Genomic DNA, 15,445 nt, shown 5'->3' on the forward strand with positions numbered 1-15,445 from the left:
GACAGCCTCACCAACATCACCTAGGTTTAAAATCAGGAATTTTGGGATACTGGCATTTTGCATAGCCTGTGAGACCAGGTTCTTACACATATCAAGAATGTTCTCTTTATCCCTAGCATGAATCACTACTCGTGATGTGACGCTTAACTCTGTGTATAGAAACTTTTTTTTGTTTGTATAATTTGATCATGATCGAAAAACACAAGAGCTGCCTTCTGAATTGTCTCTTGTTTGACCCCATCAGTCAGAGACCGACTCAGGAATTCAAGACAGGGCTCAGAATCAGCTTTTCCGCCATAGCGCACAATTTAACTTGCAATCGCAAATAGTCCAAAGCAAAATCCGTAAATCATATCCAATCAAGCAGGCAGTGACGTCACAGTGGGGTCTAGCTTTGTAGTCCGAGAAATTGTTTTCAAGGTCACTGAATTAATGAGATTTTAAAATTTAAAAAGATAATCTCACACTGAATTTAGGTCAGGAATTACAATCACTATCATTCCTTATGAAATATACTTGGGCTGTGCAATAAATTATCCTTTTTGTCACTTCAAATATAATCCGATTACGAATGCTATTTATTTGGTTAGATGTTCACAGCATTGGAGCTCATACAAAACATTTTGATTCACAGTAGTTCTGTCACTTGATGTTGCTTTACCGTTCGCTTGAAGTACACGTTTAACAAGTCTGAGTTATTTATAGCCCCCCCCCCCTCCCCTTGTCTTGGTTTGACCTAACTGTTTGCTGAAGGAGCAGACCACATTCTGATTTTATTGGCAATGAAAGAGCTAGCAAATGAATCTGCTGACGTTTTAATGAATAAAGCTGATTTTGCTGACGTTTTATTGAACTAAGATGATTTTGCATGTCAGTTATGACTTCCTCTAAAAAAAAAGGCGCTCAGCAATGACATTTGATATTGGCAATTAAAAAAGTATTGTATCAATTTTGAAAAGTTTGAAAACATTACTGCTTCAGCAAGTTGTCAGTGATCGAATAGGGTATATCAAGTTTAACAAGAAATGAGAAAAGCATTGCTGAGCCATGATAGTATGATTAGAATAAAAGCAACCAACATTGCTCGACAGGCTCTGGCATTTCATTTTCACGAAAAACTTCTTGTCAACCTAAAAATTGTCCTTTCCTCAGTGGATATTGACTAAACAATAGATCAGTCTATAGCCAAACAACTCTGTTTGTGTCAGTTTCTGTAATGTCATAATGGATTTACTGGTAGATTTACTTTCTCTGTTAGAGTGTAATCATGGATCAGTATCTTTTATTTTCATACAATTGTTGGAGGGATGGACTGTGTTAAGAAGACGGACGTTCCCATGCAGAACTATATTGGATATTGCACCACCAATGGGAATAAATCACTTAGTCAAGAGGTTTGTTGAAGAAAAATAACCTTGGCTTAAAGCTGTGAAATTTAGCTGTCATTAATATCCCTCGGTTGCAAGTCATAATTGTAAAAATGATCTAAGAGTCTTTAAGACTTATGCAAACAATTTTGCAATCACTTTTAACACAGTGCAAAAGGACAAGATGCATACAGGAATAAATATATTTGAGTCTTCACTCAGGTAGAACAACACATATTCCTTGCTTAGGATCCCACCTGTGGGCTTTCATTTGAAAACTCGACAAGGCGTATTCTCGAGTTGTGGGATGCTCACACATTGTTTTGGGACTCTTGTTATTAAAGATCCCTCACAAGGGAACATCAAACCAGTTCTAGATCATTTTCACTTCTCAAAAAAGATAAATGACTTCCTCTATTTTCTGACCCCTCTAGTAACGATCTAAGAGTCCCTAGTCATCAGTAATTCTTTTAGTACCTCTAGCACATGGAATTAGGCAAAGATGGACAGGAATGGCAGTTCATATCGTGTGTAACTTTATCTGAAGATTTGAATCTTGAAAGTTTGGACGACTCTGCCATAGTTGTGTATTGGTGCCACATCCTTGCACTAAAATCTGCAACTGGAGCAGTAATGTTTCCCAACTTTTCAAAATTGATACAATACTTTTTTCATTGCCAATATCCAATGTCATTGCCGACCGCCTTTTTGTTTTTTAGAGGAAGTCAAAAATGACATACAAAATAATTTTAGTTCATTAAAACATCAGCAGAATCATCTTAGTCCACTAAAACGTCAGCAAAATCATCTTAGTTCAATAAAACGTCAGCAGATTCATTTGCTAACTCTTTCATTGACAATAAAAGCAAAATGTGGTCTGCACCATCAGCAAAAAGATAGGTCAAGCCAACACAGGGGGGAGGGGGGCTATAAATAACTGAGACTTGTTAAACGTGTACTTCAAGTGAACGGTAAAGCAACCTCAAGTGGCAGCACTGCTGTGAATCAAAATGTTTTGTATCAGCTCCCGTGCTGTGAACATCATACCAAATAAATAGCATTCGTAATCGTATTATATTTGAAGTGACAAAAAGGATAATTTATTGCGCAACCCAAGTATATTTCATAAGGAATGATAGTGATTGTAATTCCTGACCTAGATTCAGTGGGAGATTATCTTTTTAGATTTTGAAATCTCAATAATTCAGTGACCTTGAAAACAATTTCTCGGACTACAAAGCTAGACCCCACTGTGACGTCACTGCCTGCTTGATTGGATATGATTTACGGATTGTGCTTTGGACTATTTGCGATTGCAAGTTAAATTGTGCGCTATGGCGGAAAAGCTGATTCTGAGCCCTGTCTTGAATTCCTGAGTCGGTCTTTGACTGATGGGATCAAACAAGAGACAATTCAGAAGGCAGCTGTTGCGTTTTTCGATCATGATCAAATTATACAAACAAAGAAGATTCTATACATAGAGTTAAGCGTCACATCGCGAGTTGTGATTCATGCTAGGGATTAAGAGAACATTCTTGATATGTGTAAGAACCTGGTCTCACAGGCTAAGCAAAATGCCAGTATCCCAAAATTCGTGATTTTCAACCCAGGTGACTTTCCGACTGTTGGTGAGGCTGCCAATTCTACAGTTGTGTCAAAAGTTAGTGAACTGTCCAGAAAACTTGATGGTTTTATTACGAACGTCAGTCGTCCCTCAGCAAGTGCCCCTAGCCCCTCAGCCTCCCAGCCAAACCCGACCCTCAAACCTTTATTTGCAGTGATTCTGACAAATCCACCAAAAGACCTGAAGGATCCATCTGAGCGTAAAGCATATATAGACAATCTATGCCCTATTTCTGGTGGTGATATATGTGAACTCAGGCGTCAAAAAGATGAATAGAAGCTCGTCGTCTTGTCAAAGAAAGCTGCGAATCAAATAGCCGATACTGTAAAACGTTCTGATCCCAGTTTGAATCTCTCTGTCAAAGAACCACTCTTCGTTGCCGTTCTGAAGCAAGTTTCAGGGGATTTAAATGACACAACACTTAAAGACTGAATCCCAAAGTGTAGCAAAATTGGACATTGCGGAATATCTCGCGCGTTCAAAGTTTATTTCCTAACTCGTGCTGACCGAGATCAATTTCTAAGGGACTCTCTGAAAATAGGATATGAGAGACTACCGATTCAAGAATTTGTTTTCATGCCCCGTCGCTGTTTTAATTGCCACATGATTGGCCACGCAGCTGCGAATTGTTTAAACAGTGCTAGCTGCTCTAAATCCGGTGCCAGTGGCCATAAGTCGAGCTCTGACTCTCCCCGCAAGAAGAGTTCTTTCTCTGCAGATCGTAAAGTTCCTGGGCATTCATGCTACAACGTTAGTTGTCCTAAAAATCACAAGGCAGTGAATCCATGAGCTCATCAGTTTGGTGTCTATCCTGGAACGTCAACGGCTCTTTTGCGAATAGACTTCCTGTGCTTAATGGTTTTCGTCCGTATAAAAATGTAATTTTTATACAAGAACATTTCCTAACTAAGTATAGAGTAAATTTACTTAAGCTGCACGAGTCTTCGTTTTACTGTGTACCTGCTCAACAGCGTAAGAAGAGAGGCAGGCCGTCAGGGGTCCTCGGGACTTTTGTTTGTGATTCCCTTCACTCTAGCCTCTTCGAAACAAGTTATTACTTCTTGGCCGTCCGAGTTGAAGGGTGTGTATTTATTAATGTTCATTTACCTACTGATTGTTGTGATGAATCCAAGCGTCGTTTTACTATATCTGTGAGAAATTAGGTTCGTGTCTTGATAAAGTTAAGCGTTTAAGGTTGTCGTGTGTAGCAGCTGAAGATTTTAATTGTAATTTAATGGAAAGGGATACCCAAGAATCGCCGCCAACAATCCTCATTAGGGGTATATTTGGTGATCAGGTAAGAGTGGTTCATAAAGATTTCGATTTTACTTACATTCATACTTCATCTCATACATCTAACCTGGATCACATCGCAATATCTTGCAAACTCGAGACGGAACATGTTTCAGTTTTGAGTGAATACTAGCTATCGGACCATTTTCCCATTTCATCTTCCATTATAATTCACACACACCGCCCCAGCATACACACCAAACTAATTCTGGAACACCTCCACTTTCGAGTGATTGGTCGAAAATTAAAAGTGAACTTTTCAAGTCTTCTTTGGATTTTATCCTAAATAAAATTCGAGTACCGTTTCATCTTCTACAGATTTCAGATAATTTATCGAAAAAAGATACACGCCTTAGCCTGGACATGTATTCTGCCGAGAGTTGCCATACCCTTCGTTTTGCTGAGAGCCAAGCAGCTTCTTTCTGAAGAAATCGCAAAGGTATTATCACGGGCTGGTCCCCATCTTCAGGATCAGCATGATAAAGATTTAGATGCCTTCGTAGCTTCTTCGCCGAAAACACATTACACCGTGACAACTCAAAGAATAGAAAAAGCAACCCAAAAATTGAAGTGGAAATCTTCCAGCGGTTTTGATTGTGTGGGAGCTATGCATCTAAAGAACGGAAGCCCTCTTTTAACCCAACACCTCACACTGCTAATGCAGATGATATTCACTCAATGCGCTATGCCCTCAACATTCTCTATCGGTGACCTTACTCCTATCCCTAAGAAGGGAAAAGCAGTACCTCATTGTACCTCGTTTCGACCCATCAGCGTTGCAACCTCTATTTGTAAGCTCTTTGAGCTACTCTTTAGGGACGAACTCGAAGTAAATTGCTATACACCCCCACAACAATTTGGCTTCAAACGAGGAACTGGCTGTGCTGACGCTCTCACTGTAGTGGCAAACGATCTTATTGATGTCGGTTTTGCGGGAGAAAGTCTAGTTCTGGCTGGCTACGACGTAAGACGCGCATTTGACTCACTCATTCACTCTGCAATGTTTCTTAAAGCTGTTAGGCGTGGACTGAATCAAGATGTAATTTGTACACTTAGGGATATGTATAAACGGTTATCCATTCGACTTTAACTTCCGCCAGATAAAAGTTTGCCTCCGATTCCTAAGAAAAGGCTCATATCAATCTTAAAGGGTGCTCGACAAAGTGCAGTTTCTTCCCCCAGTTTTTTCAATGATTACGTCCTTGAGGCTCAAGACCAATGCCCCTGCTCTTTAATTTTGGCATCTACTATTCCGTCGTTTGTGTGCTACGCGGATGATATTTTGAATCTCAGTCGTAAGCTACCGCGGATCAGTGAAATTTTTGCTATCCTTCAAGATGAATAACTCAAGGTTGGGCTTTAGTTCAATTTGACGAAGTCCAAAATATTTCTTTTCAACTGGAAGTGTCCTACTCCCCTTCAATAGCACTTGGGAGGTTAACAGTTCAGCCTGCTGATCATATAGTATACTTAGGCCTCCCCATCAGGTCCTCTTTACTTCACACTAGATCTCTTATCATCGAGCATCTTAACCGTCAAATTTCAGCATCTTACGCCTCTATTGTCACTTGCAAGTTCCGCTTCAATCGTCATCTCTTAGCTAGCCTGTTGAATGCAGTAGCCCTACCCAATATATTGTACATCGCCCCATTTTGGAAATTATTTACAAGATTTGAAAAGTCAAAAATCCGTTTGCTGTTTTTCGTTTTGTAAAATATTTATTACGTCCACCACCTTGCCACAGAAATTCACCTATAGTTAAAACATACAAAATTGCAGACCCAGAAAAAGCTATCGCTCGAGTTATTGAAAAACATAATAAAAAAGTAGCTGGTCGTGAGCTAGGCCCACTTCTAGTGCAATAACTTCGTCTGTTGTTGATTTTTTTTCATTCTTTTTTGTTTTTTTTTCTTTTTTTCTTTTTTTTTATATATATAATTGTGTATGAATCTGTTGATGTATGTTTGAATTTGCTTTTGCTTTGTTTGATTTTGTTCATATTTTATCTTTGATTTATTTATAATTGACGTTCTTATTTGATCTCATTCGTTTTGGTGATATTTGTCTCGTACTATTGTTTTCTTTTATTTCTTTTTTCTTTTTTTAGTATTCACTCTGATTTGCAGTTTCTTTGCACCTTTACCATATTAATGGTTGAAAATTACTTTCATTCTGGCACCTGACTGATATATAAAATATTTGCTCTTGGGAGCACATTAATTGCTAGTTTGAATTCTTTCGACTTCTGGAGTAACCTATCCAGTAACCTTTAACCCATGCAGTAGCCTATGCAGTAACCTATATATTTCATTAGCAGCACAGAGGAAACTGTTCCCTTTTTCCGTACGGTGACATAACTTAGTATAAATTCAATGATAAAAGTCATTTCGTGGTATAAATACACGGATAAAAGTCATTTCGTTGTATAATTGCGGTATGCGGTATAATCAGAAAAAAGTGCGGCATTTCTCTCCAAATTCCGGTATTTTACCGGAAAATGCTGTATAAGTGGCAACACAGCTGCTCATATCCAGAAGACGCTAGGTCATCTTGATGCTATAAAAAATTTTGCATTACATTCAAATCTCACAGTTGTTACTTGGGTATCCGTGTGGAAGTGAGTATGTGTTGGTCATGCTAATTTCATTGTGATTCTATAAATATTCCCTATATTTCCAATTTTAAAAGGTAGACAAATTCTATTTACAATTTAACTAGGTCAATAGAGCCTTGAATTCATCATCTGCAGCTTGAGGTATTTATTTTTATTGTAGTATAAGTAATCATCTCGACAGTGCCAGCGTTTTCCACACTGCTAGACTTTTTTTCTAAAAGGATGCGAATTCGTGAAACTGGACAGCACGAAAATTCTTTAGGCACTGATTTGCCAAATCGGAAACAGATTGTTAGGAAATTGGCAGTGGTTCGAGCTCTAAAAAATTTGTTAGGTTTCGGTGCCTGATCACGATTTCATCCTGATCATCAAAAACAAGTAAAAGAAAGAAGAAATCAAAGCAAAGGGTATCTAACTAAAACAGATGTAAGTATGCTGACAGAAAACATGTTTATAATTTTGAGAACTCATGAATCAATCAAACAGCTATTGATAAACCGCAATTGACTATTGGTTTCCATGATGTTTAGTTTTGAAAACCTCCCACAAAGGACATTGCTTTTGTGCTGCTACCGTTTGCCCACTAAGCTGCTGAAATCAGTGCCGAAAAACAATTATGCGTGTTCAGTCCTTGAGAGTGAAAGAATTCCTGAAAGATTTTCTTTAAAGGATGAGGATGTTTTCGAATTGGTATTTTTGTTAGAGGTATAAGAGGCTTTAAAAGTCATATTAAAAAAGGTACAGAAATAAGATTACAAAAATTGTCTGAACTTCAAGGACTCAAAATTCCTCCAGTTGAAGTTTCATTGTATTACACGAAGTGTAAAACGAACAGAAATTCAATAATCATAGCAGCCAAACATACAATAGGCACTAATATAAATGAATGAATAAATCTTGAAACGAGTGAAACATAGGCTGAATATGCAAATCAAGCTTGAAACAAACACAAATCACTACAAACAAGACTTTAGATTTTGCCTCCTTCTCTCACTGTAAAAGTCTAAAACTTACTGCGTCATTGGCGCTTTACTGAAAACTATATGTGTCTTGAACAGTCTTGGAAAGCACAAATGAAATCAAACTGAATATTTGATATATAATGATATCAATTCTTGAAAGATAATCAGTTAAAGATTTTACTTCACTGTATTTTTTTTTTTCATTTTCAATGCTGTAATAACTGCAAAAGAAAACATTTGTAATATAATTCATTTTCAGTGAAGTGCCAATGAGGCAGTAGGTTTTGAATATTTGTAGTTGTGGAAGGGTGGAATATCCAAACTTTTGTTGGTAGTGAAAATATATTTGTTTTGAACAGTCTTTGAAAGAGCTAATAAAATTAAAGTGAATATTTTGTATATAATCATATTAATGGTTGAAAACTCTTCAGTTAAAATTCAATTTTACTGAATATATAATTCTACTAATTTTACTAAATGAATAAATAGATCTTAAAGCGAGTAATGCTTAGATTGAATATGGAAATCAAGCTTAAAACGAAAAAAAATGTTTTACTCTTGAAGTATAAATGAAACTTAAAACGAACAGAAATTAAATAAACAATCAATATAAAGAAACATACAATAGATATTAATGTAAATGAATAAATAAATCTTAAAACGAGTGAAACTTAAATTGAATATGCAAATCAAGCTTGAAACGAACAAGAATCACTACAAAAAACAGTTTAGGTATCGAGTTTGGGTTAGAGAAAGAGTTCTCCAACTATAAAAGTCTAAAACCTACTGCGTCATTGGCTCTTTTCTAAAAACTATATGCGTCTTCAACAGTTTTGGAAAATATAGACAACATCAAACTGAATATTTGATACATAATGATATTAATTGTTGAAAGATCCATCATTTCAAGAATTTATTTTACTGTAATTTTATTTTTATTTTCAATGCTGTAAGAACTGGAAAAGAAAATATTTGTAATATAATTCGTTTTCAGTGAAGCGTCAATGAGGCAGTAGGCTTTGAACTTTTGCAGTTGTGGAAGGGTTCAGTATCCAAACTTTTGTTTGTAATGAAAATATATTTGTTTTGAACAGTCTTTAAAAGAGCTAATAAAATTAAAGTGAATATTTGATATATAATGATATTAATGGTTGAAAGCTCATCTGTTAAGATTCAATTTCACTGTAGTTTTAGGTTCATTTCAGTGTTGTAATAAGTATAAAAGAAAATATTTGTAATATAATTCGTTTTCAGTAAAGCGCCAATGACACAGTAGTTTTTTTTCATTTATACTTCAATGGCAAAATATTTTTAAGCTTGATTTCCATATTCAATTTAAGCTTTACTCATTTTAAGATTTATTTATTCATTTATATTAGTACCTGTTGCATATTTTTACGCTATTATTATTTATTTAATTTTTGTTCGTTTTGGGTTTCATTCATTCTTTAATAGTAATTTCTGTTCGTTTTGAGTTTAAAATATTGTTGGTTTCTATTTCTTCTGATTTTAAGTCTAATATTGTCTTCACTTTCTTAAAGAGATTTCTATTTTGGATCGATTTTTAAATTAATTTCTGTTCGTTTCTGATTGCCAAAATTTCAACTTTTTCGAAACAACATTTCGTTTAAAAATAAACTCACAGTCTTGGTAAGAACTAATAAAATTAAACTGAATATTTGATATATAATGATAGTAATTGCAGAAAGTTCAACAGCTCAAGATTTTGTTTCACTCAGGGCCATATTTAAAGCTTTGACGCTTCTAGGCCCAAGCATTTTTACCGCTCCGTTTTTGTTAGATTTTTGGGGAAATTTGCAAAGCTTCGGGAAGAGGGAAATATCCTAGCATTACTCCAAAACTAAAATCAAGTATTATAAAATCAAGTTACCATCAACCCATTAGCTAATTGGAGACAAAGCCAAGACAGGTAGTCTGAGTGAGAGGCAAAGCTGGCACAAGCTTTTTTCAGGAAAGTATGTAAAACGTGGTCAATTTCACTTAATGTTAAATATTGTCTATGACCCATCCATCCATCCCAGGGTAGAAATAAGGTAGATAGTCATAGAACGAAGGGAGGATTTTTGGTTTGACTCATAACGAACAATGTCGACTAGACTTGTATGCAAAGGGGGGGGACTGAATTTGCTTGGACTCACAGGCGAACAAGGTACCTAAGCCTAATAGGCTTTCCAGCTTAGAGTGTCACGCAGACTACCGTGTTTTAGGATTGACATATCACAGAAAAGTTCCCTGGACTTGCAAGTCAAGCGGGGAGACCCCCAGTGTTTAGTTTTCCAAGTGTTTTGGTAAACGGCATAGGCGAACGGCGGAAGTAGCTATGACTCTCAAATTGGACAAATAATTGTGTGTTAGCTTCTGGAGAGGTACGCCCACCTGGAGTCTGGGGTAGGTTGGCCAAGTATTAGAATTGATACATAACAATATAATGAGCCCCCTATGAATTTTTTACGACCATTCCTTCAATAAAAACCTTATATGCACCCCGTGTAAAAGCTACAACTCTTGCCACTGGGTTCTGGGGGGTTGTGTACACCCTGGAGCCTTTATTTTATGATCTTTGATCTATTTTGGACAAAATGGATATCTTACCTCTGAAGTTTATACGACCACCCCTCACATAAGAACCCTATATGCCCACGGGCGTAACATACAACACCTGCCCCATGGCTCTGGAGGGGTTGTGTCGACTCCAGATTTTTTGTCGTTTTATCTTTAAACTATTTAGAACAAAATTTATATCTAAAAATTTTGATCGTATGCATTTGGGGCAAAAGGACGTTGGGGGGAGAGGCTAGTTGCCCTACAATCACCTTTGATTCTTGAAGATAGTACTAGATATTCTGATTTAAAATCGAATGAACCCCCTCCAAAGTTTATACTACCATCCATTTCATAAGAATCTTATGTGACCCCGGGCCATAATTTGCAACACTTGCCCCGGGTTGTAAGGGGCTGTGTTATCCCTGGAGTTTCTGTTATGTGATCTTTGGCCTTTATTGAACAAAAGGTCGGACGCATTTGGGAAGAGAGGATTGGTGGGGGGCTTGTTGCCATCGGATCACTTTTAAATCTCAAAAAGGGAGGTAGAATTTTGAATTTCTAATCATTTGAGTCCCCTCCGACCTTTACAAGACCACCTCTTCCATAAAATCCTTATATGCTGCCAGGGCATAAGTTACAAGCCTTCCCCCTTGCTCATAGGGGAGGGGGGATATATTCACCCAGTAATTTTTGTTGTCTGATCGTTGGACTGTTTCAAGAAAATGACCATTTAGAATTGATTGGATGCATTTAAGGAAAAGAGGGTGTGAGGGCAGAGGGGTAGATGCTCTCCGATCACTTTTGATTCTCAAAAAGGTAACTATAACTTTCAATTTCCAATCAAATGAACTATCTCCGATGTTTATGCAGCCATCTTTTGGCATAAGCACCTTACATGCCCTGGGGCATAATTTAAAACACTTGCCACTGGGCTTTGGGGGGGTATGTCGACACCGGAGTTTTTTTCACTTGGTGTATGAACTATTTTTAATAAAATGGGTATTCAAAAATTTTTACCGTAGAGGTTTGGAGAAAAAGTGGCCTGGGGAGGGGATAGTTGCCCTCCGATCTCTTTTGACTGTTAAAAAGTGAACATGAACTTAGAATTTCCAATCAAATAAAGTTTATACGAGTACCACTGCCATAAGAACCATATATGCCCCCAGGGCATAACTTACAACACCTGTCCCTGGGCCTTAGGGGTGGTGTTTTTCGTTATCTGATCTTTGAAGTATTTCAATTTTTTATTGGATGCATTTGAGGAAAACAGAGCATGAGGGGGGGGGGGCAAGTTACTCTCTGAACACTTTTTAATATTAAAAAGAACACGATAAATTCCAATTTCCTATCAAATGAACCTCTTCCGAAGTTAATACGATCAACCATTCCACATTAAGTGCCTGTGGGGAAAAAATAAAACATTGAACTTTTATGGCCTTAGGGCTGGTGGGGGGAAGCTAGTTGCCATCGGATCACTTTTGACTCTTAAAAGAAAACTAGAACTCGTGCTTTCTAATCATTTGAGTCCCCTAGAAACTTTATGCAACCATTTCTTCCATAAAACCTTATATGCCCCTGGGGCATAGGCTAGAACCCTTCCCCTAGGCTCTAGGAGATTATGTTGACCCTAAAAGTTTTTCATCTGATCATTTGACTATTTCAAAGAAAATGGCGTTCTCAAAATTGTGATGAAATCAATTTCTAATCAAATTAGCCACCTCTGAAGTTTATATGACCATCTCTTACTTTAGACCTTATATGCCCCCGGGACATAACTTACAACACTTGTTCCTGGGCTTTGGGGATAGTTTCAGCTCCGGAGTGAAAGAGGAGGTTAATACGTGTGATAAAGTCTTATAGAACGAGGTATTCTAAGTTTGTGAGGTGAATGGACTTCTGATCCAATTCATCTGGATGTTACTAAACTGGGAAAAAAAAGACAATGACTTGTACGATATGTAAGAGCAAAAAAGAAACAATCAATAAATGATCACTCGTTTCTAAACTAGTGATGTTTTAGTGGGTTTTCAAGGATACGTAAAGGTCAGTGACGAGGATAGTTATCATCCGTATTATCAATAAACACTCATTATTTCTATCAACTCTCAGAGAAGATTCCTTCTTTGATGTAGTTTCTGCGTTAGTTGCAAATATCTCTCATCTGGTAGTACAAGCCCTGAGCAATATAATTCAAAATCAAAACAACTTTGACTGAGGAAATTTTTTATTTATGACGGCAATACTGGCATTAACAATAAACAGAAAAAAAATCAAGACGAATCAGCTCTTTCAGCTCAATGAAATACAGTCAACGTTTGCCGGATCATCACAGTACAATTTTATGGGATTAAAAACAGATCCAACTGGGCATGTCTAAAATTAAAAAGAAATACTGTTGTTAATTCTTAACACATTAGGACAAATTACATCTTTTTTAGCGAGGATAGACAATTTCTTTCTTAAACGTTAGCTATCGACGGAATTCCAACAATAATTCCCACCTGGTGATTTTATGATAGGAATTGTTTATTTTCTTTGTTTTAAATGGTTATATACCTACCTTGGAGGGATAAACTAAGATTATTTGCAAAATTGTTGGGACTAATATATTGAATTTGCATAAAAGTGGCACTCAAAATTGAAAGATATAGCTTATATGAGAATATGTCCATTTCCCCCAGTAATATGGTTGTTTTGATCAGATCTGGCGGTCATGTCAGAATTAAGCACCGTTGTCTTGTTTATCATATTAATTTGCTTTTAATACATTTTATTGTGTAAATTGTTCAGAGTACTTAAAATGTTCTAGCTGCTAGCGTGCTTCTTTTTTCTAATGTTATTTACTCCACTGGCAGTGTTGTAAGAGTGAATTGAAAACCCATTGTAATAAGCTGCCCAGTTTTAGGAAAGCGATCCTTTACTTTTCTCACTCTTAAATATTACAGCAGAACTAATTTAGGTTGTTCAGCAGGAAAACCAAAAAATCTTTTAAATTTCAGCTTTGCACAACCCTCCGAACGTTCTGATGATCTAAAGAACGGTTATTAAGGAGCTTTGAACTGGAAAATGGCAAGTGTGTGAAATATTGATTATATGATGCTAAATAAACTGTCTATGGTAGGCTAAGTTTAATAAAAGTGTTTGGAAAAACAGACTGTTTCTGAAAAAGAAATACACTTGACTATATTTCATTTCAGGATTGTTATTACTGATATATTACTACAATATTGAATATTATGAACATATTCTATGATGTTCAACAAACTGTCTTAGAAAAGCAACTTCAAATAGCGGTTTTCCGTAGAAACTGATTGTCGCTTCTGTATCAAATAGAATTGACAATTCATTTTTTCAGGACCTCTTATTGATGTGTTGTTTCAATATCCAATATTACTAATAGACTACAAAAAGAAATCTCAATCAAAAGGCAGTAAATAAACCCTTTCGGAAAAATACATTTAATTAAAAAAAATCAAGGAGGCACACTTGTGCCTCTATAAAGAGGCGACCCACCACAATGTTAAGCGATTTCAGGTCCTAGAGGTCGCAGAGAGACGGCGGAAATCGCATTTTGTAGCCCAAGCTCAAACTAAGAAAAGTGCAAAATTTCATCCTCCTCCAACTTTATCTTCATGGGGTAAACTGGGCTGGAAGTTTCGACCTTTCCACCACACCCCCCCTTTAATGTTGTCCGATTGGGCTGAAATTTAGAGGTTAAGTTCTCGTGGGGCCCGGGGATTTATTCTCGAAATTTCAGCTCAATTTGATCACTCCTTCCCTGTTTTAAAAAACCAAATATAGCCACTTGAAATTCATCATCATTTCTTTTTTTTCTTAGCCACGCCTACAGGCCACAGTTGGCAACTGATCCGGTTGAATGAGGACTCATTCGAAGCAGAATTCGACCTGTTAGGCCCTTTTGATATTTTCAGACCGAAGAAATCATCCCCCGAATTTACATTTACGAAAAACCTCGTTTTCCTATAAGAACCCGCTATAAGCGGGCTTGCCCGCGAAAACGCGGGCTCGTTTTCCTATAAGAGCCAACAAGCGATCTCCGGTCCTAGCGGCCGCAGAGAGACAGCGGTAATCGCATTTTGTAGCCCAAGCTCAAACTAAGAAACGTGCAAAATTTCACCCCCCTCCGACTTTATCAAGGATGCACACTTGTGCCACCCACCACAATGTTAAGCGATTTCAGGTCCCAGAGGCCGCAGAGAGACGCCGGTGATCGCATTTTGTAGCCCAAGCTCAAACTAAGAAACGCTCAATATTTCATCCTCTTCCGACTTTGTCTTCATGGGGTAAACTGGGCCGGAAGTTTTGACCCTTCTACCGCAGTCCCCCCTTTGACGTTGTCCAATTGGGCTGAAATTTAAAGGTTAGGCTTTCCGCGGGCCCGTAAGCTTGTCCTTAAAATTTCAGCTCAATCCGATCACTCCTTCCCTGTTTTCAAAAAACCAAATATAGCCACTTAAAATTCATTTCTCTTTATGTTATCCACGCCTACAGGCCACAGTTGGCAACTGATCCGGGTGAATGAGGACTCATTCGAAGCAGAATTCGACCTGTTAGGGCCTTTTGATATTTTCAGACCGAAAAAATTATCCCCCGAATTTACATTTACGAAAAACCTCGTTTTCCTATAATAGCCTATGTTAATTTATCCCACCACAACCCCCCTTTAACGTTGTCTGATCGGGCTGACATTTAGAGGATAACTTCTCCTGGGGTTTGGAAGCTTATCCTCGAAATTTCAGCTCAATCTGATCACTCCTTCCCTGTTTTCCAAAAACCAAATATCAAGTTTTATGGGGATTTGCTTGCTTTAAAAAATAGATTCACTTTACTAAAAAACAATTATAATTGTGTCTGTTTAGTGCAGCGGTCGAGACTCTTGACTGTCAGCCGGAAATCCCGGGTTCGATTCACTGTCAAAGCTAATTTTTTATATACTGAACTTAAATTTTAAAAAAGAAACTCAGTTTCTTTTTTAAATTATTTGAAAAAAATTACGTTT

The 15,445-nt window shown here is 37.2% G+C and overlaps 1 protein-coding gene across 1 annotated transcript in view; it reads right to left on the reverse strand.

The window, feature by feature from the left end:
- Nucleotides 1-12,637: 12,637 nt before the first annotated feature.
- Nucleotides 12,638-15,445, reverse strand: part of LOC148944956 (uncharacterized) — an 82,517-nt gene continuing 79,709 nt past the window's right edge. Inside the window, exon 10 of the mRNA XM_089099250.1 lies at nt 12,638-12,798. Within this exon, the coding sequence (XP_088955376.1) occupies nt 12,715-12,798 (84 nt within the window). The 3' untranslated portion in view covers nt 12,638-12,714. The remainder of the gene's footprint in view (nt 12,799-15,445) is intronic.

The sequence above is a fragment of the Artemia sp. Qi Xiang Cuo genome, chromosome 13, assembly GCF_049724085.1.
Source record: "Artemia sp. Qi Xiang Cuo chromosome 13, ASM4972408v1, whole genome shotgun sequence".
Classification (NCBI taxonomy): Eukaryota; Metazoa; Arthropoda; class Branchiopoda; order Anostraca; family Artemiidae; genus Artemia; species Artemia sp. Qi Xiang Cuo.